Source organism: Agelaius phoeniceus, chromosome 30, assembly GCF_051311805.1.
Source record: "Agelaius phoeniceus isolate bAgePho1 chromosome 30, bAgePho1.hap1, whole genome shotgun sequence".
Classification (NCBI taxonomy): domain Eukaryota; kingdom Metazoa; phylum Chordata; class Aves; order Passeriformes; family Icteridae; genus Agelaius; species Agelaius phoeniceus.
Window position 1 is genome coordinate 1,844,792 of NC_135294.1, and position 26,499 is coordinate 1,871,290.

General features: G+C 46.4%; 1 protein-coding gene across 2 annotated transcripts in view; it reads right to left on the minus strand.

The window, feature by feature from the left end:
* Positions 1 to 26,499, minus strand: part of DPYSL2 (dihydropyrimidinase like 2) — a 52,413-nt gene that overhangs the window by 13,012 nt on the left and 12,902 nt on the right. For both annotated transcript variants that reach the window (XM_054650650.2, XM_054650651.2), the window contains exons 2-8: positions 25,878 to 25,966; positions 24,455 to 24,639; positions 7,012 to 7,176; positions 6,171 to 6,232; positions 5,011 to 5,091; positions 4,073 to 4,141; positions 20 to 140 (exon numbers count right to left, since the gene is read on the minus strand). In XM_054650650.2, the coding sequence (XP_054506625.1) occupies positions 20 to 140; positions 4,073 to 4,141; positions 5,011 to 5,091; positions 6,171 to 6,232; positions 7,012 to 7,176; positions 24,455 to 24,639; positions 25,878 to 25,966 (772 nt within the window). The remainder of the gene's footprint in view (positions 1 to 19; positions 141 to 4,072; positions 4,142 to 5,010; positions 5,092 to 6,170; positions 6,233 to 7,011; positions 7,177 to 24,454; positions 24,640 to 25,877; positions 25,967 to 26,499) is intronic.

The window sequence follows — 26,499 nt, forward strand, 5'->3', positions numbered from 1 at the left end:
TAAGGAGGAAATAACTTACCCTTTTTCCTGGCTTGAGCAATGACATCAGCAGCACTTTTGCTCATCACCTTGGTGATGTACAGGGGGCAGTTGGTCTGGTTGGCAATGGTTATTGCCCGGTTCACAGCCTCTGCCTCCACCTGAGAAACAGAGGCGGCAGCAGGTCAGGGACACCCAACAGCACCCCACTCATCCTCAGAAGTTACAGACCCTGCTCTCCCAGAAAACAAGGAGTGACAAGGCATTTCCCACCTCTGTGCCTGAAAAGGCACAATGTAATCACAGCAGTTAAATGACATCAAGCTGCAGTTCCCTCTCATTACTACCTTTTCTCCCAGGCCACTTCAGGGCCCCTCTGCCTGAACTAAAATAACACTCCAGGTGCCCAGGGTCAGAATGATTAAGCTCCTTCTTTAACCTAGACAAAAATAAGCAACTAAATGTTGACTCAACAGACCTGCTCCTGCTCCAGCCCACGCAGAAGGGAGATGCTGCACCACATACTCTGGTAAACCACATTTGCAAACAAGCCTCCTAAATTGTACCCTCAACTACAATCTCTGGCTTGGGATCTGAGAGAGTGTGAACCACCCCATAAATCAACTGCTTTTCCTTGCATGTGTACAGAGAATTAACCTCAGCCAAACTGAGGGTCACGTTGTAACTGCAGCCTCAGGGTGATGGGCATCACTCTGATTTTATGGATCACACATCCTAATCAAAGGATCCAGGGACAGATTGAGCAGCTGGGTGATGCTCACTGTGCCTGCTGCCAGCAATGCCACAGACATTTTCCAAGTGAACAACAGAGGAAACAAACCCAGAGCAATCCCCCACCAGATTCCCCAATGCAAGAGGCTCCCAGAACCTCTTCCACGGACTCTGGTGGCATTGGCACACACTTAGCACTTGTGAAAATCTGCTCTGCAGTGACTGATCACAGCCCAAGTGCCTCAAATCATCATCACCTGTCTCAGAATACATTGCCCAGGCAGGTTGTGTCCCATTCCTGGAAGTGTCCAAGGCCAGGTTGGATGGGGCTCAGAGCATCCTGGAATAGTGGAAGGTGTCCCTGCCCATGGCAGGAGTGGGACTGAGTGGGCTTTGAGGTCCTTTCCAACCCAAATCACTCCAGGATTCTGTGACTGCTGGCTCTCAACACTGTGCTTGGAGGAAAAGAACCACTAGCTTAGGGAACCATGGCCAGGCTGATGTCCAAGTGTCCTGAACAGCTCTGCTCATGCCAGCAATGCCACCACTTGCACTCATGCCCTGTTTGCAGCCAGAATGCCCCAGGAAAACAACAGCCAGGAGTTTTTACAGAAAACCAGCCCCCCAGAGTCAGCAGGGTACTCTCTGGGACTCAAAGGGTTACAGCCCCAGGCAGGGGATGCTCACAAGGGGGTATTTTCTCACCCAGATGCCCCAGACATACGGGAAAGGCTGTGATGGAGGGTTTTGTTCCAGGATGTTGGACCCAAAGTGTCACAGCCAGCAGCACTCACAAAGGCTGAAAGGAAGAGCCAAGAAAAGCCCAGTTGTCCCTCCTGAGAGACAAGGGGAGGACTCAGACAGGCCAGAGCTTCTAGGCCATGGCCTCCCTTTGCAAACTCCCCACTAGAGCGGGTCTGTGCACAGCTCTGCCTCTGCAGCACCTGGGAACCACATTTCCACTCCGTGCCTCAGTTTCCCATCAGGCAAAGCAGAGATGAAACAACACACACCTCCAGACTTTTGGGCAGAAGGCATTTGAGCAACTGTGAAGCAACAGGAGCATATTTTCTGAACAAGGCTGCTGAATTCCTGCCTTGTGCCCAGATGCTATGGTGACAGGCATATAACAATAACCCAACAAGTAGTCCAAAGGGGAATGTTTGCAATTACCAGGATGCATTAGAAGCCCTAGCACAGCAGTTCTCTTGGAAAAAAAACAAAATAAAACAAACAAACAAAAAAAAGACAGACATTTCCTGGAGCATTTCAACTGCTTGTGCTTCCAGCATTTTTGTGGCTGAAATAAAAACAAAAAAAATGATGGATTGCTTGAAAAGTCATCACAGAATGAACTGAGCTGTGAGGGGGAGAGTTTTCCAGAAAGTGATGGGTGAGGCTGACTTGGGATGGTGCTGTCTTAACTCAGGCCCTGTTTTGTGGCAGGAATAACATGCTGAACACTGAGGTGAGCAAAGCTAAACCCCCGAGTCAGCAGTGAAACTTAAGCCTCAATTTGAGCCTCCTGCCAGCCTGGGAATTCAGATGTGTGCACTCCAAGACACAAGTGCATGTGGCCAGCCCCTGAATGCTTCACTCTGATGTATTCTACCTGAAATGAGTAGGAGTTTTGAGTTAATACATGTTTTAGATTTGCTCAGCAAGTCCTGCTGGTTTGCTGTAGATGGAGTTCTGAATGACAGAGCTGTCCAGTCAGATGCCAACCACCCTTAGGATGGGCTTTGCATTCCCTGAAGGACAGCAGGAAAAACCAATTCTAGTGTCAACAGCACCCCAGAGAGACACAACAAACATCCACTTCACTGAAGTCAACAGGAATTAGGGATCTGCTGCCACCCTTGGAAACTGGCCTCTTTCAGCAGCCAGCCCAAGTTGGATGTTTTTAAAGCACAGAGTCACTCCCGTGCTGCAGAAAGGGGGAGGAGGGAAGCAGATGACATCGTTTCCTGCTCTGTTTCCTATGACTTTCAAGGCAGAGAATGTTGGACTAAATGCTTCCCAAGCCTGGGCAGAGCACAGCTGAGTTCAGCTGCACAGAGGCTGCCCCATATGACATCAGGGAGAGGCTTCACTGAGCCTCATCTGCAGCAGCCACATGTCCTCAGGCTGCCTTTTTCCTCCCTGCACTGAGGTAGAGCACAGTCCTGCACAGATAAACAATCCATCCATGCCTGGGAACCACACAACTCACACTTTAAAGCTCCTGCTCCATGAAGGATGAGCTCTTAAACAGCCAGACACAACTTGCCTGGTTTGATGTCCAGATCCTTTAAGGTAAGAGCAGCATTCCCTTGAAAACAACACAAATTGAACTCCATGAAGTGTCACACCAACATCTGTTCCCATTCCCCTGATGCAGGCCAAAAAATATGTTAAAAAACCACAAATTGGATGACTGACTGGAAAGCTCAGTGCAAAGTGCTCACAATTTCAGGAAGCAAAAGATTCCAGCTCTGGGAGCCACACACAGATTTTGTGTTCTGTGGGGATTCACTTACAAGTGGAGCTTTTTTTTTTTTTTCCCTAGGCAACAGAATGATTTATCTTCCTACTGAACTGCCTCTGGATGCTGTTTGTCAGAATGCAGGGGAGGAAATGCAGAGTGAGCATGAGGGGCATGTGTGGATGATCTCACAGCCCCAGCTCCCAGCTGCCACATCTGGAAGGCAGCAAAGCCCCAGGATCTTGGAGGAACAAAAAGAGCTGCATGTACAGAACAGATGAACCCCACAAACCTGGAATGCCACAGTGAGGTGTCCGGCTTAGAGACAGTGAAGGACTGTGAGTGAAGGATGCAATGGGAACCAACCTCAAAGGCAAAGTTTTAAGGCTCTTTAAAACTTCTGGGATTTATTTCAAAGGCTTAGAGGGATTGGAGGGCTCGTCCCTGGAGAAATCCACGGGGAAATATGAAGGGTAACTATATTAAAGTGCTGCGCTAAGGCCTGAGCATGACCTCCTCTCTCTGGGACATATTTTCTGTGCCTTCAGCAAACCACTTAATCCATTGCTGTAAAAACCCCCACCCCATTGGTAAAATTTCATCAAAATATCAACTATCACAGTAATGGAAGCTATGGAAGTACCTAAAACAATGTTAGGATTTGGGCATAAATTTAAAAATTCTGCTAATTCACTGGAAGTCTGACAAAATAATGACCAAGAGAGAAGCCCAAGACACTAGACCTAGAAAGGACAATAGCAGAATTCCACCAACATAACCCCAAATGCAGAAAAATCCTGTTTCCAGCCACATTCATCCCAACATGAAGTACTTAATGGCAATGAAGAGATATTACAAATTGGGAGGGGGTAAATGCAAAGGCAGGGGAGTTCTCACCTCTTCAGGTCTGCTCAACACATGCCCTTCAGGGCCTGTGATCCCCAGCTCCAGGATCCTTTGCTGCTCCTAAGGCAGAGAAGAAAAAAAAGCAGGGATGAGATTTAAAGCAACAGGGAATTTTTCTTGCACTACACACAGCTATTGGAAAGGGGCATGAGTGAGATCCTGAGCATCTGTGCTGGTTAAAAATCACATGGGGCTTTGCATAAGGGCCCTGCAAGAAAGTCCTGTCCAACTCCCCTTGCTGAGAATAACCAGAGCTCACAAAACCTTGCTGATTTGTTCACAGGAGGTCAAGGAAACCTTTTATTTGGATTCCCTTCACACTGGGCTCATAGCCCCTCGACTTTCAGCACTCATTTGTGTCTATAAAATCATCTATAAGATGTGGCAAAATGATAACTCATGGAAAAAATTGTCCTGCAACTGGGCTCAAGGACTGGGGTGGGCTCTTGCCCAGCCAAAGAACATAGAAATCCTCTGGGTGCTTGAGACACAGTGTACCAAATGAGCTGGAGATAAGATTAAATTGAATACATTATTAACATTTCTCCCTTGCTCCTGGTTGGAGGATAAACAGACCCCAAACATCAGCACCCCATGTACTGTATGAGGCTACATCCCTTCCCACTCCCCCTCTTCTTATTTCCTGCAGAACAATTTGTTCCACATAGTGACAGTCACACCCAGCTTTTCACTTTTGGGGAGAGCGGCAGAGATGCCCAATATCCACCCCAAACTGTAAGCTGCCACAAAAACCTATTTCATCAGTGTCAAAGGAGTTAAAAACTGCTGCACAGCCCCACTCACACCCTTAGTACAACTATGCCATGCTCTCAAAAGCTTTGGTGGCTCTCAGTTTGCAAAGGAGGAGTCAGAATTTAAACCCCTCCCAGCATTTGAAGCCAATAACTCAGAGAACAAACAGGCCATACCTCAGCAATGATGTCACCGTTCTCAGCATGCACTTGGGCTGTGGCGCCAATGTCCCGGATCACACTCAGGACTTCATAAATCTGGGGGACAGGTAACACACATCACAACAGGAACACACCTGTTGGTGAGGCCACACCCCAGATCCCCAGAGAAAACAGAATTTTGCAGAGGAGAAAAGAGAAAGAGAAGCACTAAGCAATATAAGATGTGGTTTGCTGGAGAGAAGCAAACCATTTTCATGCCTATCACTGAATTTCCCAATTTTACAGTTGGATGCTGCTGATGTGGCAAAGAAGGATTATCCAGTGGCAGGTTTGGAGTACGAGAGGAAGAAACAGCAACAACTCAAGCCCCACAGCTGGATGATTTTAAAGGACTTGCAGAGTTGTACCTGTTTGATGTCTCATTTACTGGTGCCTGGCACGAAAAACATCCCTTATATCTGAGTGGTAGGGGCATGTTCTCCATGGAAATCCAGTATCTGGAGGTAGGAGCAGTGTGATTTCCCACTCCAGCAACCAGTCTGAGAGGGCTCAGGTCCGGTAACCCCCAACTGGCGCCTTCAATGTTCCCTCATCAAAATGTTTCCAGAGCCCTCAGAGATAACTCACACACCAACACTCCCAGGCATTCCTCTCCTCCCACACCTTCAGAAACATAAACTGCTCTTCTGAACAGCTAAATGTGCCCAAATGTGCCCACCAGAACAGCAAACTGGAGGGCAATTAATTCCTTTCTAAGGTCCCAGTGATTCTACCACCAATAAAACACCTCTGGACCAGGATCAGTTTTAGCTTCTAAACAGAATAATTATAATTAGCCCAGAGATCCCCCTGTCCTGCCCTGTGCAGAGGCATAAAGCAGCAATTCAAAGAACTGCCACTGCTTCTACCCCAAAGGAGCTGGGAAAAAACCTCCAACCTCTCAAAATGAGAGTTTTACCATTGCTTCCCTCAGCCAGGCCTTTCAGGGTTTGCTGTTGGTTAGGTTTTATTTTTAATTAAAACTATAATCTTCACAGCAGAGCTATGGGTGCTGTTGCCAATCTTAGGTACTGTTACACACATAAAGATTGGAACCAGGATAGAGTGTCAGATCCCAGGATATTGAACTTAAACACTAATTTGTGACAAATTAAACACAAAGCCTTCCTTCCTACCTGAGAATCACTGAGCTGAAAGCGATCTTTGAAAGCCATGTACACCAAGAAGGAATTCACACCTGGGGGAAAGAGAGCACATTGCAGGAAAGCCATGGACTACAATCCCTAGATCAGCTGCCAGCGATAATTCCATGAATTCACTGTAGGAGGTTGAGTAACAAAATAAAAGCAAAAATGGATCTCACCCAAAAGCAGAGACTGGGCCTGCATGGCTGATCCCCCTCACCCTCCAGGGAGAACAACGGGAAATCTGTGTCTATGACGTGTCCAGACTGACCCTGACTGATCCTAAGCTGGCTTTTCCTCTCCAGCCTTTGGAACCACTAAAAGCTCTCACCCAGCATGTGTGGGAAGCTCCTATTATGGCATAAAATGCTGGGTTTTCAAACTACAAACAGGATGGAAAATTACTCCAGCCTGAGGATGAAATGCCAAGGGTAAATAAAGAGGGGGAAAACCTATGAGGTCGTTTTACTCAGCTCTTCACTTTTAGCATCCAGAGCTGGATTGGGCTCTGGAAAGGGCTCCTATTTCCCTTCTTTACAGCACTTTAATGGCTGCAGGTATCATCAAGGGCACTGATGAACCCGAAGGACCTTCACTGGACACAGGAGCTGCTCTGCATGGGGAAAGCAGGAGATTCACATCGGGAAAATCAACACCAATGTGCCCCAACCCCTGAGCCCTCTGCAATCCCAACTGCCCAAACCTTCTCAAGGAGCCAGAATGGGCCTAAACCAGCTTTATTGGGATATAAAAGTAAAATACTGCATGAGAGACAGCCCTAAATAATAAGGGATCCTGAAAAACAAGGAGGGGCAAGGCTTCCCTGGCTTACCATGATCTTTAACTAGAGCTTCCATCTCCTCCTGGACACCTTTATGCCACTCAGTGATGTCCACGTGCAGGGAGTAGTCACAGCAGGATTTGCTGTCCGCCCACTCTCGCCACTGGTCGAATGCCGTCAGCAAACTGGTCCCAGGCTCGGGAACCACGTGGTCAACTGGGAACGACAACCAAAGCACTGGTAAATTGCTGGTGCAGAAGCTTTCCTGGGTGCCCAGGATAGCAAGCACAGCTGTGCAGAGGCTGCTGCAAGGCATCCTCTTTCCCCTTAAAATATTTCTAAGTTTGCAATTTATTTCTCAGTGGTTTCTAGAGAATGCAGCACGGAAGTCAATTATGGAGCAGCAGCTGAAGGAAAATGAGATGCTATTACAACCTGTTTACTACAGCTGTTGGTGTTACACATCTCAACCAGGAGCACCTTCCAGAGGACTGGAGGAAGCAGGACCAACAATTAGTGGTTGGAGAGATCTCTCTGACATTGAGAAGGTCCTGCTGCCTCTGGCACCTGCTTAGTTTGATCCTCACACCAAATACAGCAGCAACTGGATTCACAGGCAGCTGCAGCTGCAGGACAGCCTCAGTGGGTGATGCAAGGGACCTGGATCTGAAGGCTCAGTGTTCCTGGTTTTTATTTGAGCACATGGAGTCTCTGAGCTCTTCAAAAGACACAGTGAAATAAAAAAAAAGCAAGTCAGCATCTCCACTACTGAGCTGAGAGAACAGGAAAAGCCTGTGTGATTTTGGGGTCACAAACTGGGAAGCACTGCTGGGGAGGAGGAGAGGGTCCGGCTTGAATCTACATTAGAATACACAGAAAAATATAAAGTTGCTTCAATTATCAGCAGAGAAATCCCAGCAGCTTTTTTTTTTTTAACTTTATGGTGACAATCAGGGCTGCTCTAAGTCACAGCTGGGATGAGAGACAGAGCCCCTGGGATCCACTCACCCCCAGGGCAGAACAAAGCTTTGCTTTGCCCCCACACAGACACAGCAGCCAAGATTTACTGGTTTTGCACTGCCTAAGGAACCAGATTCACACTGGGAAAGGCAGCCCAGCTCTCCTGAGCAGCCACGAGCTTCAGTCACCGAAGTCAGCAGAGACCTCTCAGCTGCCTGAGCTGTGTACACACTGCAGAAAGCCAAGAGCTCACCCAAAACAACATCCCTGCTGCAAAACGCTGCCCACCCTCTCCCCTTTGCAAAGCTTAGAATATTTCTGCTTTCCAAGAGGCTTTTTCCCCTGGCAGCATCACACCAAGGCAAGGACATGATATGCACATCCTTACTGCCTTGGCAGCTGCAGCTTTCATCAGCTCAGGGCTGCAGGAGTGGCTGGGGGTCTCTTTGTTCCCCCTGTACCCATCACAGAAATCCATGCTATGAGTGAAAACTTGGAAATTTGCCTCTTGTCTGGCACCACACCAAGGATGTGCTTTTCACCACCACTGCAAAAAGTAGCCCAAATATAAGCAGACAACAAACTGACCTGTTTTTAAAAAAATCATCCAATTTCTGTTCCATGATCTGACCACCCCAGTGGTCAGAAACCTTCCACTAAATTCCAGCCTGAATTGTTTCTTGGCCAGTACAGAGCCCTTGTTGCTCTGTCAAAGTTAATCTTTAGCTTAAGTAGAAGGAACAACAAGGAGAAAAATAACATTCCTTTTGCTTTTCCAATGGGATGTGGAGAAAGCCCAGGTTTACACAAATGTCTAATTAAAAAGCCAAAAAAAAGTCCATTTAATCTCTAACACATCACAGGAATAAATCCATCTCCACTTGAGACTAAAGGTGCTCTCAGAGCTCTATCAGCCCCAAGATGATGGATGGGTTGTGGGCATTGGGAAATCGTGCCTGAAGGCACCAAGGGGTTAACAGAGAGTCCTCAAAGCCCAGCACTGAGCCCCTGGGAATGCTCTGGAGGTCCCAGGAATGACTGTGTTGTCAGGGATCAGAGCTTTATCACCACCTCACTTCATGCACTGCCCAAGGATGACAAATGGGATTTTTTGGAGGCAGTGGAACCAGGGGTAAGGGAGCTCTGTCAGCTCTCTGACAAAGCCAAACCACAGCTGGTTGCAATAAGAGTCAGGCATGGAAGTGCTGGTGCAAGTGTGCAGGGAAGTCAGCTCCAGGGGTTGGGAATATCTCCTGTAGCAGCACCCCATAGCTCCCTGACAGCCAAATCACTCCCTTGCCCCTTCAAAACACAGCTCACTTTTTCTGTACAGCAGCTCTGCCAGGCAAACATCAGTGAACGACCACTTCCCCACATCCACATGGAAGAACTCAGCAGGAAAGCAGCCTGAGAGTGCAAGGTAAGTGAGAGCCTTTGCACCCTGGGACTGAATTGGTCTGAAGGGACTCAGGGGAAGGTCCCAGCAGAGCATACCAAGAGACAGTCATGGTGACAGGGACATCCCTGGAGAGGGGCCCAAGAGCTGGGGTCCTCTACCTGACCCTGGGGCAGGATGGAAGCTATGCTGCCACAGCAGGCAAGCAGGAGCAGTGGATGCTGCACAAAAGGCATGGAGAAAGTGCATGTAATACCATATCCTGGTCTGGAGGCAATTCAGACACAAATGGCAGTCTCCTTGATTTTTCCATCCTCTGTGAAAGGGGCCAAACACATTGCAAGATCATGGCCTACATCCCCCCCATGCAAGGTGGGCTTTGGAGGAGACCAAATAAGTAAAAATGAGCCCAGACCCAGGAAAGGAGAGTAGACAAGGCTGACTCTTTTTCTGCTCTTGAAAGGACTGAGCTCTGAAACAGCTTCTGCCTGTTGAGATGGCCAGATGGAAATGCAGCTTAGAGAAGCTTCTTCTAGCCCTCAGGCACAGCTCAAGAGCTCAGAGTAAAACAAAAAGCTTTTTCTTTCAGGTCCCCGTGCGCCAGAGCAGCACAAGAAACTGATGGAGGCTCCATCCCACCACGTTCCCACAGCCCCAGGCTTCCAGGATGACCCCTGGGGATGATCTGTCCCAGGACCATGGATACAAGGGCTGACCTACCCCAGCTCACAGCAAATCTCCCTCCTGGAGAATTCCCAGGAGGCTTCCCATGGGAAAAGCAGTGCTGTCCTGACCCCACAATGCTCCTTCTCCCTGGGAATCCCATCCCATTGCCGAATCTTTCCTTCCATCACCTCGGGAACCAGGAATGTTCAATCCCCGGGTGACCCCACGCCTGCAGGGCACACTTAAAACAAACTGCAGTGACACAGGCTGTTGTCACCCCTTTATTCCCTCCACCACCACAGCCTTGATCTGGTGTGCTTCCCAGCCCAGATGTTTTCTTCCTGTTGTTGATTTTTGCGGTGCAAATGAATTCAGCCGCTTGAGGTCTGAGAAGGAAGTTGCCAGCTCATTTTTAAACTAAAAGCTTGTTCCAAAAACAGAAAAAAAAAACGGAGGAAAAAAAAAAAAAAAAGAAAAGGAAAAGATAATGTAAGAATCACTTCATCAGTGCTGAAATCTTCAAAGAAGAAATTAAATAGCTTTGGGGGCCTTGTAGTGGCTCCCTGAATCTGAGTGAAATTTACGTCTAATCCAAATGTTTTGCTTTATTTAACACATTCTCAGCAAGGCACAGGGCAAAGCCAAGCTCAGGGTTACACTGGTTTCTCAGCTAAGAGCAGAAAACATTCTGTAGATTATCTTTTAACCTTTTGAGCTGCAGAACCCAAAATGCAGCAGCCCAGGGCTGAGGACAAACAAGGCTGTTACACCAGCAAAGGAAATTCTTTAAAAAAATGAGAAAAACTATTTTATACATTACAAATATTCTAATTTTTTTCCTTATTAAACACAGACAGGATTCCAAAATACCTGGACAGTCTGTCTTTCTCCCAGACAATCCAAGTTCTAACCTCCCTCCGAGGGCAGTGGGATTTGAGCACCTGTGGACACACATGCTCCAGCCCTAATCATCCAGACTCCTAATTACCCTTCCCATTCCTGGTTTGGCTCTCCTGTCATTACACACAGGCTTACAAGGTGCACCTGCTTCCCAGTGTTCCAGCTCCCACCCACCACCAGCCAGGGCTGTTTTCTTGCCTGCCCGGCTCAGCTCAGGGTCCTTTGCTCCTCCTCCTCCTCCTCCTCCTCGGGCAGATTAATCAGCTCAGGATTAAAGGCAGACAATGAGCTGAAGTGAGACAACAACACTGGGTGATCCATGTGGCTCTTCTGCACCAAAGCTGGCACCCAGCCATGCTGGAATATTCTGTGTCTCATGGGCCAAACTGGTTAGATGCTGGTAGGGAGATAATGGGGTATGGAATGAAAGGGGAAGGCAAAAACTTAGGGGAATGGATGAAATGCTCCAAGCATGGGGAAAATAAAGCAGTGTTGTTTTAACATAAGCATGGAAAAATCATGGAAAAAAAGGTTAGAAGTGCTTGCATCACCCATTATTAACACATTCTTATCATGTACTAACACAAAACCTGTACTAAAATCAGATCCCAGCACAATCCCATCCACACATGTAATTTCAAAGTTCAGATCGTTCCTACTGCTTTTTTGCACAATTCACAGAATCATGGAATACCCTGAGCTGGAAGGGACGTGCACAGATCAAGTCTAACAACTGATTCCAGAAAAGGCAGCCTAAAAGCTGAACCACAGTTAAGGCTGGCCTGAAACACCTCCTTGTCTTCATCCAGCTGCTCCCAGACATTAAAACCACTTCCACAGCCCACTGAAAATGGTGCCAATTTCAGCTTTAAATGGTGGCTTTAGGAAATCTTGCATCACATCTTGGCTCCCTTTTCCAAACTCTGGGGCTTTCTGCTCCTGAAGAGCTTTCCTGGAGCAGGGTGGTACCTGCACCCTGAGCAAGATGGGAGATGGGCAAGAGGGATCCAGCACAGAAAGATGGGGAATTACCCAACAGCCTGCAGGATACTCTGAGACTAGAGCCAGAAAAATTCCATATGATCTCTTTCTGATGCTTGGAATCCCTCTCAAATTAAAAAAAAAAAATGCAGATGAAGAGCAATGCCTTTATATTTTTGACCCCTTGCTAAACTCTAGAGAAATTATTGCTTCAGAGGGAGAGCTGGATCAAGCTCTTTGCCTTGCCTTGAAAACAAAAGGGATTGCTTTTGGGATGGATGTGCTCATGGGTGGGGATTAATGGATTTTATAGCTTCCTGGCATTGTGGCATGTGCATTTTTTTTTTCTTTTTTGCATCCTGCCTCAGTTGAGCAAGCCTTGGCTTGCAAACAACCCGTTCCTGGAGCTTCTATTAATAGCCCATGCTTCCAGCTTTCCACTGGAAAGGATTTTTTTCAACTGGTTTAATTAAGTGTCATCCAAAGCATGCATGAAAATTTTCTGGGGCTTTAGCTCATGAACGCCACTACCAGGAAGGAGAAAAACTGTTTGAAATGGACAATATAAACATGAATTAGGGTCAGATGTTACCAAAATTGTGTATGTAATAAAAACCATGTATTCAGGATGGTTCCAGTTGCTATTACAGACTGCAGTTTTACACATTATTTCTTGCTCCTATCAGCTTTAAATGTGCCTATTGTTTAAGAGGAGTTTATAAGGTGAAAATCCTTAACATTTAAGCTTAACTATTAGCAGGCAGATCTCCCCTACCCAAAACTTTAAATAGCAACTTGATCACTATAAACACATCTGCCTTTTTAATACTACTTAATCCCCACAGCAACTGCGTGTGGTGAAATCTGGTGAATTTATTGAGTTGTACATTCTGTCACAAGCCATTTTATTGAGAGGCTGTAATTAAATTCAGCCCTGGTAATTGCACAGGTCCCTACTTAGAAGTCTGGAGTTGTCAGGCTGTGGCTGCAGGAATATTCTCCTGGCACTGATGTGAAGTGGGGGTAATTCTGTGAAAGCAAGAGGAATAAAATCAATCTCTGTGAACTGAAAGTCAGGCCCTTGACTGACCCATAGATTATACCATCATCACAGACCTTATTTCATCCAGAGGCTTCAAATTCTCAGCTGGTAAAATATCACAATTCCTTCTACCTTTATGTATCATTACCCTTTTATGTGTCAAGCAATTGAGCTACCAAAAGCTGCCCCATCCAGTAACAAAGCCATTTTCAGCAACAAGAATTCTGATTTAAGTATTAAACCCCAATTTCCAGCTAAGCAGCCCTGCACCCACCCAGAGACCACAACCCTTCTCTGAGCTCAAAAATCCCAAATCAAGCAATCCAGAAGAGCCTCACACCTCCTTTTTTTCTGATTCCATCCTAATTCTTCCTCTAAACCGCACTCTGGGTCATGGGTTTGATCTGGGAAAAGGAAGGACAGTGACAAAATCACTTCAAAGGAAACTGCTCCATCGACCTGATGCACCTCAGCTAAAGAGAAATCAAATGAAGGACTTTCTTCACATCCTGGTTCCAGCAACCAGATTTTCAGCTGTGTATTTGTGGGGATTTATTCCCACAATATTTTATTCTTGTTCCCCCCCCCCGTCCCCCTTCCCCAAGAAAAGATACTGGAATAAAGAGATTATTCTGAAGAGTTACAGCCCTGCACAGAACAGCATTTATGGTACTAATAAAACTACCCAAGGACTGGTGTCCTGTACATGCCTGCCAAATTCATAGTAAAGGCAGCCTAAATGACATCACATGTTGTTTTCTGTCAGTTCAGAACCAGTTTATAAGACCTGATGCGGAGAAATCAGAAGCTGGACCAGGCTCAGAAGAATCAGACACATCCGTGCTCCACTGATTACATTTTCAGACTGCAACATTCCCTTATTCCCTCACTGATGTCATACAGATATTTCACTTGCCCTTTTGGCTGATTACATCCAAAATACAATTGACAATTTGAGGCCAGCTGGACACAAACATAAAGAATTCACATAATTATTAATAACCCCCCAGCAGCTGGCATGGCAGCATATTAAGGTCAGATCAAAAAAAAAGGCTCCATCTCTTCCCAGTACAGGTTTATTGTGCATTCATTGTATCTCAGGAGGTCACCATGGCAGAGAAGGAGGGGAACCAAGTTCAAAAGAGACATGTAAGTGGTTCCAAGATTTATCCTTTCTTTCAGGCATTACTCCACACTTGAAGGCCGTGAAAAGAGCACACAGGGCTTCAAAGGCTTCCATATGAATTGGTCTGTAAACCTTGAGGGACTGAGATGGAAAAAAACCTTGGTTCGTAGCCATGACTTTCAAGTCAAGACAAAACACAAGAATTAATAACACATCCAAGGGGCAAGAGCTGATCAGACACAGGAGGACAAAAGATCACGTGCCATGAGCCAACTCTGTCCCTCTCAGGTCACTGGAGATGTGTCCTGCCCCTTAGGCTTTTTCCACTCGCTGGGAAGCTGGAACAGTTCTGGCCTGGCATTATTCTCACCAAGTTTTGGATTCTCACCTTCATTTCATGGCCCAGGGCTGTTTCAGGAGCGTTAGAGATGAAGACGAACACGACTGCAGGATGCCAGTTTTTACAATGGAATTTTGTAGTGGTTCTGAGAGGGCTTTGTGTGTTTGGCATTAGAAAAGTTGGTTTCCCCCCCCCCCCCAAAAATAAACTAAATGTGAAGAGTTTTGATTCTATACAAGCACTTTTTATTAATACAGCTTGTATTAATACAGGGGAAAAGAAAAACCCTGTATTTGTCAAGTAAACATCTCCCCTGCCTGGATGAGAACCAGACACTTCCTCTTCTCATGACTGTAACAAGGTGACATCATGTTCCAAGGAGGAAGTTGTCACCCATCACTACCAAACCACAGCCACTTCTGCTACAACACCAGCAGTCCCCATCCTGTTCCCACTCAAACTACTCTCACACACAACTGCAGGCAGGGAAGTGAGAGCTGAATCAGACCTAAATGTTTATGGAGAAAACCTGGTGGGAGGTGCAGCAGAACCTGGTTTCCACCAATGGACAAGGATCAAGCAGCACATCCGTCCCTCACACAGCCATTTCCTGACCACACCTGCCCATCTGCAGGTGTTCTCTCCACTCTGCAGCACCCATATTGCCTGCAAATTAGCTCTTGTGCTTGCTGAAATCATTAACCTGTGGGAGGTCCTAACTAGATTATCCCCAGTTTAAACAGAGACTCCTGTGGCATGTTCCCCAAGCCACTGAACTTCTTCCTCCAGCTCTGAGCCAGCCCAGCCTGGCCTCACAAGCTGTCTGGTGTTTTCCTAGACTTGTGAAGAGTCCAAGGTTTGGGGCACAAAGCATCACTCCTGGGCAGGACCTGAGCTGCCCACCCAAAGAGAGACACCCATCCTGTGGCAAACTGGTTTGGGAAACTCCTACACACAAGATCTAACTTTTGTTTTATCCATGCACCAAGTCTTTATGGGCAACTGTTGCTTTCTACACCTCGGCTTAAATGTGGTATTAGAAGGAAATTATTTACTATAAGGGTGGGGAGGTCTTGGCACAGGTTGTCCAGAAAAGCTGTGGCTGCCCCATTCCTGTCCAAGGCCAGGCTGGCCAACAGGGGTTGGAGCAACCTGGGATAGTGGGAGGTGTCTCTGCCCATGGCAGGGGGTGGGACTGGATGGACTTTAAAGTCTCTTCCAACCCAAAACATTCTGGGATTCCATGAACAGTTGGAATTGCCCCTGGATCTGGGCAGGATGGCTCAGTGGGAGATGCTCCATACAGCTGCCACCTTCCCCTTTATGACAGTGTTTGCATTGCAGTAGGACTGACTGGTTCAGAGTCCTCAGCTGTGGTCCTGGTTCCATGGCCCAATTCTGCTTCTAAGAACACATTGCACACCTACATTTTACTCAGCTGCACTACAAAAGCTTTCCAAAACTTTTTCCATTCACAGTGGAAAGCGTCTCTGCCCATCAGGCTGAAAAGTCTTTTGTAGCCCATCAGTAGCCAAACTCTTCTCTTGGGACACTGATACTAATCCTCAGAAATCTTATCTGAAGTAAAGAAAAGCCTGCTGGAAAGTATCATTAACTGACAGCCACTCTGCAATGAGATATTTTTTAAGCAATATTGGAATATTGGAACAAAGAATCCTGTGACACAGTCCCTGGCTGCTGAACTGGCCTTGCCTGGCTTTTCAAGGAGTCTGGAATCTTGCCAGGCCCATGAAGAACCCCAATTTGGAGGCACAAACCACTCAGGGTGTTGCAGTTTAGGAACTTTCCCCTTCCCTGCACCAACTCAGTGCTGTGCAATAATTTGGGAGGGTTCTCCAGGATCTCCTTCCCCAGTTCCTGCTGCTTGGAGGCCGTGCAAGGGAATTTCATTCATATGTAAAACACCACCATCGAATCCCCCAGATCCAAAAATATCTATGCTGTACATATGTAGCTGCTTCTAGGGATAAAAGCAATGTGGTGGAAACACACTTGGACAAATGGGAAGGGAAGCTTCCAAAAGCTGAGCCCTTTTTGGTGGGCTCTGAAAACCAACCAAAGCATCTGCCAGTTCACATTTGCATGTGAAATCTACAAGTTCCTTCTTTTACCTACATAGGAAGCCAAAAGCACGCTCCTCTGGATCTGCAGATGTCAAGTGGGAGGGACAGGGATTACCTCCTTACTTCCAGTGTTCCCCACACCAGCTTCTCAGGTAGCTCTTCACAAAAATAATCACTTTTTACTTATGATATGAGGCTCTAGGTGAGCTTAATTAATTTGAATTAAAACCACAACCCCTCAGCAACAAAGCCACCTCCCATTATAGACAGCCAGCAACCAGCATGAAGAAATGGAATGACATTCCCATTGTCACACAGGAGGTCCCAACACCAACTGCAGGGTATCAAGGGAAGAAAAGAGTTCTCCCAGAAGCCATAACTTGTAAATGTCCATCCCTGCATTCCTTGCAATGCACAGGGCTTCCATGGGAGTGAGGGCTGTGAAAAGATGCAGGCACAGCCCCAAGCTGCTAACAACTGGCAGTTCCTGAGTGTGATTAAAGTGTGCCAGACAGGAGGAGCTCATTTGTATTCCTCAAACAATTCTCCCTCTCACCAGAAAGATTAAAAAAAAAAAAAATCCAGTCTCTAAGAAACAGATGGGATCTACGAAGTCTAAAGGCACTGGGGCTGAAGGAAAGAGGGGAAAAAAGGCTCTGCTGATCAAAGACATCAAATCCCACTCCACAGGCAGCACTCCAAATCCATCCCAAGTGGGGAATCCTGCAGTTGGTTACAGCCTTTCCTTCTTTCAGGTTCCACTTGCTTCCCTCCCGTGGCACACAGAGCTAATTTCCAATGTGGAGAGCTGAAAGGTCCTGCCTGACCAGGGCATTTTCTGCTTAGTCAAGCTCACAGGAAGTAAAAAGCAGCCAAGGTGTTGAACCTTGAACTGGTGGGGAGGCGAAAATTCCCTGCCCAGAAAAACAGGCCAAGAAAAGAGCTGGTGGCACCACTTCCTACTGCTTCTTTGAAGACCTTGTCAAGACTTGAAGGTGATTAGGACACTTTAGCTAGCAAGGTTTAACACACATGCTCTGAAAACCTATCACAAGCAGCTAAAGATGTTATAAGAAGCGAGGTGGATAATAACATTTTATTTTTTAAGATTTTTTTTCCATCCACAGCCGACCTGGAGGAGCCAACTTTTACACCAGCCCCCATGAAAACATCATGTACACTTCCCATGGATGTAAGCGGCTGGGTGAGACACAGCCCATCAGAGACCCACCGGCTCTTTACTCCTGTGTCATCTCTAAGGCCTGCATCTTGGGGATGAGAGCACTGGACAAAGAAAGCAAAATTTTGGGCGTTTTTGGGACTTTTCACAAGGGCATGTAGTCATAGGACAGAGGAGGTGGCCTTAAGCAGAAGGGGCGCAGGTTAAAATGACGTATTAGGAAGAAATTCTTTATTATAAGGGTGGTGAGGCCATGGCTCAGGCTCCCCATACCTGGAAGTGTTTAAGGACAGACTGGACAGGGCTTGGAACCATCTGGGTAGTGGAAGGTACCCTGCCCATGGCAAGGGGTGGAACAAGATGATCTTTAAGGTTCCTTCCAACCCAAACCATTCAGTGATTCTGTAAAAAAAGCACTTCAAAGCAGCTCTTCAAGCAAAAGAACTCTTCCCCATGCAGTGGGAAAGCAGCATCATTGATCCCCAGCATTAAATGGAATAAGAGGCATGAAGTGCTATTGCATCAACAGACAACACAAGTTAATTTCTCCTGAAATAAATCCCTCTTTTTGGATGCATGAAAAAATCTAGGTCAGTCACATCTGCACTGTCAGAACTGCTGCCACTCCAGCCCTTGTGTGTTCCAAACTAAACCAAGCTCCAGCATGCATGGAATTGATTCCATCCCCTCCTTCCTGCACAGGGAGAGGCTGGAGCAGAATGGGTCAAAACAAACAGAGAAAGTGACCCCTCACCTGCTCTTTAAAAAAATCAGTGCTACCAAGTGGCAGAAGGATGGAGAGGAGAAAGGGGCAGGATCCCCAGCAGCTCTGGGGAAGGAAAAGATGGAAAACAGATAAAAACCTCCTGATTGACTCAAAAACAAGCCAGGCTAGACTGCAGAGGTTTCACAGGACTCCAGCCCAACATCAGGGCGAATGACTTCACCTTTCAGCACTGAGAGGGAATGACGGCCTAGCTGAGTGTGTGACACCAGTGTTAAACATCTCACCACACCACAGGTCTCCTGCATCATCCCAGACACAGACACACAGACATATGGCTCCTGAGTCCCTGTGTGCTCCCCACAGGAGCCCGTTCCTCACAGCACAGAGAGGTGGCAAACAATAGCTACAGCCCAAAGGGTCAAAAAACTCCCCCTCAGCACACACAGAAACACGTAACACATCTGAGGTCTGCACAGCTGTTTCCTCCTGTGCTCTCTGGCAAGGGACATCAAGGACTTGGCATATCTCCATGAGCCCCCACTGGAATCCCCCCCAGAACAATGGGGCATCCCATCCAGCACTGCTGGGATGCTGGGAGCAGAGCAAGCCCTGGACAGAGGCTGCACAATCCGCTGCAGGCAGAGCCTAATGGACTTAGAGGGGTTTAAAAGCTCGGGAAGAGAAGCTCACACCAGGGAACTGCCCACTCTGCTTACAGCCCCACTTTCTCATTAAGGATTTTAAGCCTGCCCTGAATGAAAGGTACAAACACAGCAGCAGGAAGCTGGGAGCTGGTGAAGCAAAGAGATTTAGGGTGAATCGGGGCCAAGGCTGGTTTTGGGGGTGTAAAAAGGACCAAGGGGAGCTGGAGAGAGGAGTGACAGGGCAGGAGGGACTCTGAACCTCTGTGTGGTGATGTCATTATTCCAGTCACAGATAGCAAGGATTCCTACTCATAGAAATCCCCAATAATGTGTAGACACTTTCACTATGTTTCTAGAGAATTAAACATTTCTTTGGGGCAGAAGAAGCGCTGCCAGAAAGAGAAACGAGTTCCAGAGCCAGGGCAGTCCGTCTGCAGGGCTGGTCCCAGAGCACAGTTCCTCTTTCATCTCTAGGTGCAAAGAGAAACAAAACTGGGGCTGGTGCCTGTGGAATAATGCAGTGCTGTGTACACACAGCCAGGGACCTGGGGAGACACTGCAGCTCTGTGGTCGCTGCTCTTGGATGCAAAACACTTGGTTTTATAATTCCAGCTCAGCCACAAGTCCCTGCCTGACCACTGCTGTCACCCCCTTCTGTCTCTGCTTCCCTTCTCTTCCTCTTACCATTTAGACTCTAGACCAGCACAGTACTAACCCTAATGATACAAAATAAATGCACCCAGTCAGGTAGAATAGAATTTAATCTCCACTGGTGGGTTTAAATACCACCCCACATCCTCATCCTGTCTAAACCCCACTTTAAGCTGAGACTGTCACAGAGTCTGATCTCCTTTGGGGCATTCTCTGTCACACTTAGATCAAAACCCAAAAGGTGAGGAATCATTCCTGACTAGAAACATCTCCTTCCAGCAAGGTGGTGATCTTCACAATGACCTGGGAGACCTGGTGTCACCTCACTTTGAGTTGGATTGTGGCTGGGCAGCTCAAACCCCTGCCATGCGGCCCACAGGAGCTCTTTAATTGCAGGGTCAGGAATTAGGGAGCCAACAGCAGCCATGTGAGGCTCCCCTTCATTTCCTGAACTTCCCAAGATACACAGGCTCCCCTCCCCAGCCTTCCCTCCCCATGTCATTAGGATAACTGCTGCTCAAGTTCAAAAGGCTGTTGGCTTCCAAGCCACCAGGCCAGAAAAAGCTATCATTTCTCTCACTGTAATTTCTCTCTATGATTATAACAGTGGTTGACTGAGTCAAGAGAGGCAATGTCAGCAAGAGATTTCACCCAAGGACAGCAGATACCAGAGAAGAAGCAGAGTCTGGGAGGAGGGGCTCAAAATGTGTGTGGGAGCTGGCCTGGATGGATGGAGTTCTCACTGGGACATTAAACAGGCTCAGGGATCAGAGAGCCAGTAAATATACAGAGCTTAACTTTTTCATCCCTTCTGCAGGGCTGGGAGCAGACAGAGGCAATCTTGCCCCTGGCTCAAATCAGGGGGAATTTTTCCACTGATTTTGATGGGGATTTCACCCATCACAGTTAATCAGCAACCAAACCATCACCAGGCTCCAAGAGGCCACCCTGTTCCTAGCAGGGATTCTTCCTCCTCTAACAGGTCCAGGGACTGGGTTATATCCTGGGGTATTAACCTAGCTCAGATTGGGAAAACAGGGACTCAAAAATAGGTGTCTTGTGCAGAGCCAGACATTGGGCTTTGGTGATCCTTGGAGATCATCCCTTGCAACTCAGGATGGTTTGTGAGTCTATGAAAAATGCCATTTTTAGCTCACCAAAACTTTAGCCTCTTGTGAGGGCAACTTCAGACAGAATCCTTTTCCAAAACTCTGGAAGGACTGTTCTCTTTCCATGGAATACAGGAAAGTTTAGAGAAGCAACCAGAACAGGTTGGAGCGTATTTAATACTCTTCTCTCCATCAAAATTCTCTGCGGAGCATTCTGGAATTCTCCTTTCAACTTAATGCCCAAACACTGCATTCTGACATTTCAAAAGGGCGAGAATCCAAGTTTCTTTCCCAGAGCAATGTTATCCTAAAACCCAGAGGGAGGGCTTTTCAGCTAACATACCCACACCAGTATTTTTCTAAGGTGGGGACCAAGAAAAGGACTGTGCAAATTGTCACTGCAGAAAAACAAAGATATCACAATACGTCATTTCAGGCAAAACCAACTCTGTTTGTTCCTCTGCTAGCAAAGGCAGCTGGAGCCTTGCCTTTGGCACTGCAGAGGGGAGAGACAGAAGGATCATAGCTGGAATTCCTGCTCAATGGCCTCAGGGGAGCCAGCAGAAAAAGCAATCAGCCCTAACTCCTGAGTGGAGCAACCTAGGGAGGGCTCAGGAAAGCAAGAGACTGAGAGACAAAAGGGCAGATTTGGATCCTCACCCCCAGCCCCTTTTCCCTGATCAGCTGGGAAGACCTGGATTGGAGCTAGATCTGCTTCCCACCAGGAAAAATCTCCTCTGGTGCCACAAAAACCACACAACTGTTCCATTTGACACCAGGACCCATCTGATTCCCCCTCCCTGATGCTGCAGGGATGAATTTAGAGGGGAACAAGCAAATGAGGACAGGGCTTGGATAAAACAGGTTACATTCCTGTGCATTCCCTGGATGTGTCTGCCATGAGAATTAAAGGGGCAACATTGAATTTGATCTGAGCTGAAAATGAGGTTCACCAAAGCAGATCCTCCAGATGATTCCTGGCACTGCAGATCGATGCCAAAACTCACCAAAGTCAGAATTTCACCCACAATTTTTATAAACCAACCATCAGTGGAAACCTATCCAAGGTTCTTGGTTCAATTTCACTGAAAACTGCATGCAAAATAAGTATTTCCCTAAAATGACTGTAAACAGCCTTAAAGTGCCCTCCAGCACAAAAATGTGAAATAAATTGAAGCATGAAGCTAAGGAAGCTGTTTTTGTGCCCAAAGTGAGGGTCATGCATAGAGCAGAGAAACAGATGGAGTAAAGGTATTTGTAAATAAATCATACAAAGTTTGCTAAAAGCACTAATGAGGAAATTGGGTGGTTTTTTCCACAGATCTCACATCCAAAAAGATGTGTATTTTCCTAAAAAAGACTGAAAAACAGAGACACAGCTGGATACAAGTCCACGGGAGGAACAGATTCCCTTTGTAAAATCCCAGCATTTAAAACATACAATGAGATAAGAGCGTCATTTTCAGGCTGCAATTTGTGATATTGTGAATCCAGTTCACTAAATATTGTCCTCTTAATCATAAAAGAAAAAATGTTGCCATCCACCACAGCTTCCACCTGCTCTGGGGAAGCCCAAGGGCCACCCACCAAGAGAGTGTTGACCAGAGCTTCACTGTGGAAGAACTTTTCCAAATGCTGTAATTTTGCTCAGAGAAACAGCTGAGCTGACACAATGCAGAGGCTCCAAAGCTTTGAAGTCTACTCTGGATCATTCATCCTGCTTTCTGCTGCTCCAGTTGCTGATTCTCACCTACCAGAAATGTCTCTCCATCATCCTATTTAGTACAATTAGTCCTTGCTGCAGTCTCAGGAGGATTTTTTTGTTGTTTAGAGATGGTTTTGTATTTTGGTGTCTTCATCTGAGATACTCAGGATGGTAAAGTTTAATCCCTAGTCTCCTCTAAATGGTTTGCTCATGGTTATAATCCAAATTATGCTCATTTTCACAGCTGTAAAAGGAGAATTTGTAAAATGCGGTATTCTCCTCCCACCTCCCTAACTCAGAAAAGCATTACATTATCATTAGTGAAGTATTTAGATATTACAGCCATAAAGGCAATAAATATTTACACACATAAAGGATTTCTGAAACTGGAGGCTCTGCAGAGGTAAAATTAGGCATCCAAAGTACAAGGCTACTCCATAAAAAATTTGCCAAACCAATTTCTACTTTCAAAAAGTGCCATTGAGGAGAACAGTGCTGCTGAAAGGTCACATGCAGATGACAGAGAATGTTATTTTGATCTAATTCAACTTAACAAGGAAGAACAAAGTGATAACTCAAGTGTGAACCAGGTACTCTAACAAAGGAACAACCAGTGAAACAAAGTCAATGAACTGAGACTGAAAATAAAAAAAATAAATAGCATTTCAGTGCTATTGATTTAAATTGATAGCAAAGATTTGAAGGAGAACTGGGTATTAGTGTGCACAAAGGGATCATCCACAGCCACACCCCCTCTGTGGGTGAGGCTATCTTCAGACACAAACCTCACACTCTGAAGTGAAAATGTTATGAAAAATAATTTCCTGAATTATTTTAAGATTATTTCTTTGAAGCATTAACTAAGACCAACTTCCAGCCTCCTGTCAATCCATTCAAGTCCACCCACCAGGCCAGGGATCAAGGACTGCTCACAATCACGCTCTGGGGGATGAGGATGCTCCAGTCCACGCAGGGCTTGGCTGGAACTGAGGAGAGTTAAGCTGGTTTCTGGCTGTGCTTAAGATCTCCTTATACCCACAGACTGGACAACAGACACTAATACATGTTCTGAAACAGCTTCTTTTATTCCTCTGTACCTGAACTCCCCTCCTTGTGGAGTGGCAGCACCTGAGAGTACATGAAAGACTGTGAGATGCTCAGATTTTGGATCACTTCACATCTTTATCCCTCATTCCCACATGCAGCAACTGAGCCTGGGACACCATGGCAGATTTTTACACCTATCAGCTGCCCTGCAACAGAGGGGCTTGTTTTTTCCTCAGGCTCAAACAAAGTTACAAGGTAATGACTATGACTTGCTTGTGGAGTTTTAAGATCCTGCGGCAAACGTAAGCAGGGACGGATAGCCCGGAAGTCATTCCTGAGGCATTTTAGAGGCAGAAGGGATTAGATTAGATACCAAAAGTATCTAATCCTGCTGCCAGCACAACAGTCAGTCTGCCTGTCTTTTTTATTTTGGGGTATTTTTACTTCACAATTCCTCTCTTTCTCCAAAGGAGGAGATGAGCCCAAGTGGAGCTACACTAAAAAAATCCTGGTGGCTAAAGCAGATCCTGAAATAAGTGGTCCAGTTTTCAAAGACACACTGAACACTGGCATCAGTGGGTGTGAGAAACACAATAGATATCTTTCCACAGACAAGGGACCAAGGCACAGGAATGTGGGGGATCTGCTCCTCACTCCAGAGCCAGATGTCACAGAGACAACTGGTTCCAGCAGCAGCACAGCCAAAAACCTGCTGAAGTCACACCACCAGTAAGGGAAGACAAATGAAATGAGTGACAACTGCAAGATGGGGAAATCCTGGGGTCCTGCTTTTCCAACCCTATTCCCACAAGCTTTGCCCAGCAACTTGGCCAGACATCACCCACTGGTTCAGAACAAGGTGACTCCCAAAGCTCCTGTTCTTATCTGGGAAAGAGAAAAGCCCAGCTTTGGTGGAAGAGGAAAGCAGGCACTTACTGATCATGGTGGTGCCCCCAGCCAATGCAGCCTTGGTCCCTTGGAAGAAATCATCAGCAGATGTCATCCCCTGCTCTGGCATCTGGAACCGGGTGTGGACGTCGATCCCTCCAGGAATCACCATCCTGCCGTGGGCCTCGATAGTTTTCACTCCCCCTGGCACGATCAGGTTCTCCCCTATTTGCCTGGGGAAAGAGGTTTTGAGGAGCAGGTCAGGCACACCCAGGTAAGCAGCCTGTAAACAAATACCCCTGTGCTACTTAGCCTAGCTGCTGTTGTCTTTTTCCATATAAAGCAGGGCACAGGATCAGCACACATAGGGCTGAGGGTGCTTTATTCTTCCCGTGGAAGCAGTTGCCTAACGGTGAGTTAAGTGTGCAATTCCTTCAGGACTTTAGGATAACATTAAAAGGAAGGAAAAGAAGGAGCCCCTCTGGAAGGGGCCGTGCAGGTCATGGATGATCACTGCACTCAACACAGCTTTCCAGTGGCTGGGCTTTTTAAAGCAACAGCTCAACACTTGATTCCAGCTCTCTAACAGCTATTGGTTTGGAACAATGAAAGAATTTTTGCTTCTTTACTTTCTATTTTTCCTCTCATATGTAAGTATTACAGAGTCTCTACACAAACATAAATTCAGGCAGATATTGGTTACCAAATTCCTGGTGAGACCCTCAGAGGTCTCTCCAGTCCAGCTCTTCACAGTCCTATTTTTAGCAGTGCAGTAGTGGATGCAATTAATTAGCTGTCTCTGGCTAGCTCCTTTAACTTTTAACCTTGATTGAAAAAGCACATGTGCTGGCTGTTTAGCCAGAACAGGAAAATTCCTTGTTTGTAACCTCTAGCTTGCCTGTTTTTTCCTAGGAATAATTTTCCAAAGAAATCTGTAACACATTTAGTGTGCCAGGAACATATGTTCCAGGCCTGAAAACACAGAAAGTCTGAACCTCTTCCATTACAGGGTCCTTTTTTACTTGAAGAGGGGTTGGAGTGATCTCTGCATCACAGACCCAGAGAAGTCATCACTGCAAGAGACTTCCAGAGGTCACCTAAGTCCAGCCTCCAAGTCTAAAAGAGAATTGTGTTAGGATGCTGAACTCTGAATTCAAAATATCTGAAGTCATAACTCAGTGAGACTTTACAGCACAGATAACTTCAAACACATGTGTCATCTCAGCATGGGGCTGCTCTCATGGCTAAAATTAAGCACATGTAAGTACCTCCTTGGAGCCAGCAGGGTTTGGGCCTGGTTGTTAATTTATTCAATACCCTGCTTTTAAAGCTCCTTCATTAAACACCAGGATAGACGTGGAAATATTAATTTTTCACTGTAATTTAATAGATCTCTCTGAGATTAAGCTATTCCAGCCAATCTGCAGTGCATTTCTGTACATACCCAATCCCACCATGAGGCTTCACTTACTTTATCAACCCATCCTCCATGTAAATGTCTGCATAGAAGGACTGGTCGTCATTAACTATTTTACCACCTTTGATCAAAAGACGATCACTCTACAACAAAAGAAGCACAACACAAGACACAATTATTCAATGGGAGAGCTGACAGTCTGCAGTGTCACTCCAGAGATGAAAGAGGAGGAAAGGCAACAACCTCTGCATTATTCACCAGCACACATCAAATCACGAGTCAACTGCTGCACTTTCAACTGGAAAGATAAAATGCTTTATTTCATCTGCAAGGCCTTTCATCACTGATGATCCAAAAAAACCCAAAAATCAGAATGAGGAAAGAGGTGGATTCCAGTGATCTTATCTACTCTGGCAGCTTCACTCCCACCTGAAGCCTGCCACCATCACCTGCAGCAGCACCACTAAATAGCACTTGGAGGGATGTGTTAGAACCACATCTCGTTTCTTTCTGCCTTGGTCGTGTGCAAAATTTCCTATACGCATCCACACAGTGGAGTCACTGCTTGGCTCAATGTGAGTCAATTGCTGTCAGGGAAATGGCCCAAAAGTCTGTTGCCAGGGGTTACACAACACAAACAAACTCCTTTGGTCCACTTCAGTGATGTTTCGATGCA